At 40.1% G+C, this 3,683-nt stretch overlaps 1 protein-coding gene across 1 annotated transcript; it reads left to right on the forward strand.

Annotated features, from left to right (window-relative positions):
• LOC107646618 lies at window positions 130-1,408 on the forward strand. Its single transcript, XM_016350795.1, has 2 exons — window positions 130-403; window positions 498-1,408. Exons 1-2 carry the CDS (start codon window positions 130-132, stop codon window positions 1,406-1,408), a joined length of 1,185 nt encoding a protein of 394 aa, XP_016206281.1.

The following is a 3,683-nucleotide window of genomic DNA, read 5'->3' on the forward strand; positions in this document are numbered from 1 at the left end:
TGAAATTAAATTTATTTAAAAATAATTTTTTAAATTTTAAACTAAACATAAGAATATAATATTTCTATCTTTAAATTTTTAGAAATTCTTTATAATTTTTTCAACCACACACATATAAGTTGATAAGAGATGGGTGGAGAGAGCGGAAGAGAGGGAGAGGGAGCAGACGAGGGTAGAGTTTTCGGAAGCACAAGAATAGCGGATGGCGAAGGGGGTGGCGACCAGGAAGGTAACGGAGAGAGGGTGGAGATTCATGTCTCAAGGTTGGCGGATGAGTCTTGGAAAGGGAAGAACGTCATGGAGGCCGGGGAAGGGTCTGGCAGGTCTCATGATAAGGCCTTTGAGGGAGATATTGGGCAAGCTACACCACAGAGTATGAGAGATGCAGAGAAGAGAGCAAAGGGTAAGGAACCTCTTAAGGTGTCCTTTAGAGACAAGGTTGTGGGAGAAATCTCAGCTAGAGTTTCTCATGTGGCAGATGCTCTAGATGCGGATAGGATGGCTACGATCAAAGACGGGGAGATTCCCTAGCGTAGAATTCACAGAGGAAGCTAGGGAGATTCTCTCTGCTCCCTATAGGGATGCCATCATCATCAAAGTTCTTGGCAAATCTTTCAGCTATACTGCTATCACTCACAAGTTTAGAGGAGTCTGGAGAACCAAAGGTGGTTATGAGGTTTTGGACGTTGGTTTTGGTTATTTCCTCATCAAGTTTGACTTATGGGAGGATAGAGAGAGAGTTCTTCTGGGCGGTCCGTGGATGATAGCGGGAAACTATGTGGCGGTAAAGCCGTGGTGCCCTTCTTTCCATCTGTGTGAGGATTTCTTTGGATCCATTTTAGTTTGGATAAGAATCATCGGACTTAGCATATGGTATTATAGTGAGAAGGCTATCTTAAACATAGCGAGAGCGGTGGGAAAGCCGATTAAGGTTGATTTAGCCACCAAGTCAGCTGAGCGTGGAAAATATGCAAGAGCGTGCATCCAAATCAATCTCGGCCAATCTGTGATACGCAAGATTCTGGTTGATGGCTTTGAATACGCCATAGAATATGAGAACCTGCATCTCATTTGCGGAAAATGCAATTGCTTTGGGCATGTGACTCGGGATTGTGAGAAGACAAAGGGGGAGGAAGAGACTCTACCGGTGGAAAAGACTGCCGCGCCGGCACGGAAGGAACAGGATGGGGAAGAAGACAAGCCATCATCAACCACCACGGTTAAACCGGCGGAGAAAATGGTGCACCAGAATTTTGAATTTGAAAATGCAGGAGTCAATGCTGCGTTGAATGTGGAACAAGCAGATCTTGTGCAGGGAACGTTGCATGAGATTTTGGAAGATATTAATGCACCTATTGATGGGGAATGGACTACGGTTACTAAAAAAGGAAAAGCTAAGATAGGCTAAAAAAGGCTTTATTCTTAGAAGGCCCAATATTGATATGAAACCAACCCGGGTTAGTAAGGGCCCATTATTAGCTAATAGAGAGGTCAAGAAGCCTGCTCCAACAGACAAGGCAACACACAGAGAGAAACCTTCCTTTCTTGGGAGCTCTTTGAGAGTGAGCAAAGGGAGCGTGGCACCTGTTCTCTCGACACCGAACATTAATTCGAACCACAAGAGAAGGAGACCTCCCTCTCTGCAGAGTTCACCAACCGATCATGTCGGTGAAGACAAGCAAGATGAGACCAAGCAGGAAGGAAGTGCTGTTCTGGAGGGAACTGCCAAAATGGGAGACAGAGGACCCTCGATGTGAGAGGTGGGAGTTGCCATTCCATCATCAAGCTGGGTTCTTATGGTTAGTGATTTTATGAACTTGATCAGTTGGAATGTGAGAGGAGCATCAAACAAGATGGCTCGGGTTCACTACAAAGAATTGGTAAGACGATTTAATCCTACTTATGTTATTCTTGTAGAGACACATGTTGCATTTAGTTCTATGAATTTTTTTGGGGAAAGCTTGGGTTTTCTTCCGATTGGAATAGTGGAAGCTAGTGGGCATAAAGGGGGTATATGATTTTTGTCATCTGATGTTAAAGATAAATATAGAGTGATTGCTACCATGGAACAATGTCATACTATAGAAATTGCTAGCGGAGGTAGGAGTTGGGTTTGTAGCGCGGTTTACGGTAGTCCTCAACCGGCAACCCGAGGGGATCTGTGGAATCATCTCTTAGCTCTTGAAGCTTCTGTTCAGATTCCTTGGCTTGTCACAGGAGATTTTAATGAAATTCTGAGTTCTCCAGAGGTGAAAGTGGACCTCTACAATGCCAATCGTAGCAATTACTTCTCTAATGTGCTGGATGCTTGTAATTTGTTTGATCTGGTAACAGTGGGCAGAAAGTTTTACATGGTTCAGGAGGGTCCAGGGTAACAGGGAAGTGGCTAAGAAATTGAACAGAGCGTGTAGTAACAGTAGCTGGAGGTTCATGTTTCCTGAAGCTTTCACAGAGGTGCTGAGTCGGTTGCATTCGGATCATTGCCCTTTGCTTATTCGATGCTTGGGAGCCCCAGCCAAAAAAAGTGGAAGGCCGTTCAGATTCCAGGCTGCATGGGCCACTCACCCTTCCTATAAAGGTGTTATTCATCAAGCTTGGAATGGTACTTGCACCCACCCTCATGGCAAGCTTCGGAGAGTCCAACAGGCTTCACAAGATTTCAATTCTCGTGTTTTTGGGAACAGTTTTGTCAAGAAAAGAAATCTTGAAAGCAAGCTCGATGATTTGCAAAAAAGATTGGAATCTAGTGACGAGGCTGCTCTTAAAGAGGAGAAATGTAGGTACAAGGAGGAATATATAACTTGGTCCTAGCCCAGGAGAAAATGCTCTGGTTCCAGAGGACCCGGGAGCAATGAGTAAGATTTGGTGACAGAAATACGAAGTTTTTTCATATGCAGACTATTATTAGATGGAAAGCAAACAAAATTCATGGGCTCTTTGTGAGTGATGGGTCTTAGTCCTCTGATTAGAAACTTCTCCAGAAGGAGGCGTTGGCATTTTATAAAACTCTCTTTTGTTCCACTGAACTGGTGGAGGTGGACTGTCTAGGAGATTTTCCAAAGCCCTCACTTAGCCATGAGGTTTGTGAGAATCTCTTAAAGCCAGTCACGTTGTTGGAATACTACAAGAAAATGGAGTATTTGTAACAAAAATTTTGTATCAAATTTAAAATTGTTACAAAAAAATAATTTTTTGTAATAATAATTGGTGATTGTTACAGAAGAATAATGTTTTGTAACAACATTACAAGTTGTTACAAAACATGCTAATATTTTGTAACAACCTAACTTTTGTTGTTACAAATTATGTTTGTTTTTGTAACGATCTGTTGTTTTGTTATGAAATATTATAATATTTTGTAACAAAAAAAGAAGTTGCAAAAAGTCGTAACATTTTGTAATAAAATATCTTTTTGTTTCAAAAATTCCAATTGTTTTGTAACAAAATATTTTTTTGTTTCAAAAACTCTAATTATTTTGTAACAAAAAATTAATTTATCACAAAATTTAATATTATTTGTAACAAGTTATTTATTGGTCACAAAATGTAAGTATATTTTATAACATTTTTTTCAAAATGTTAAATACTTTGAGAGTAAAAAATTTTGTTTATATAATATTTTTTAGAATAATTTTATTTTGTTTCAAAAATTAAAATTTTTTACATGTTTGTATTAATTAATT

This window comes from Arachis ipaensis, chromosome B01, assembly GCF_000816755.2.
Source record: "Arachis ipaensis cultivar K30076 chromosome B01, Araip1.1, whole genome shotgun sequence".
NCBI lineage: Eukaryota > Viridiplantae > Streptophyta > Magnoliopsida > Fabales > Fabaceae > Arachis > Arachis ipaensis.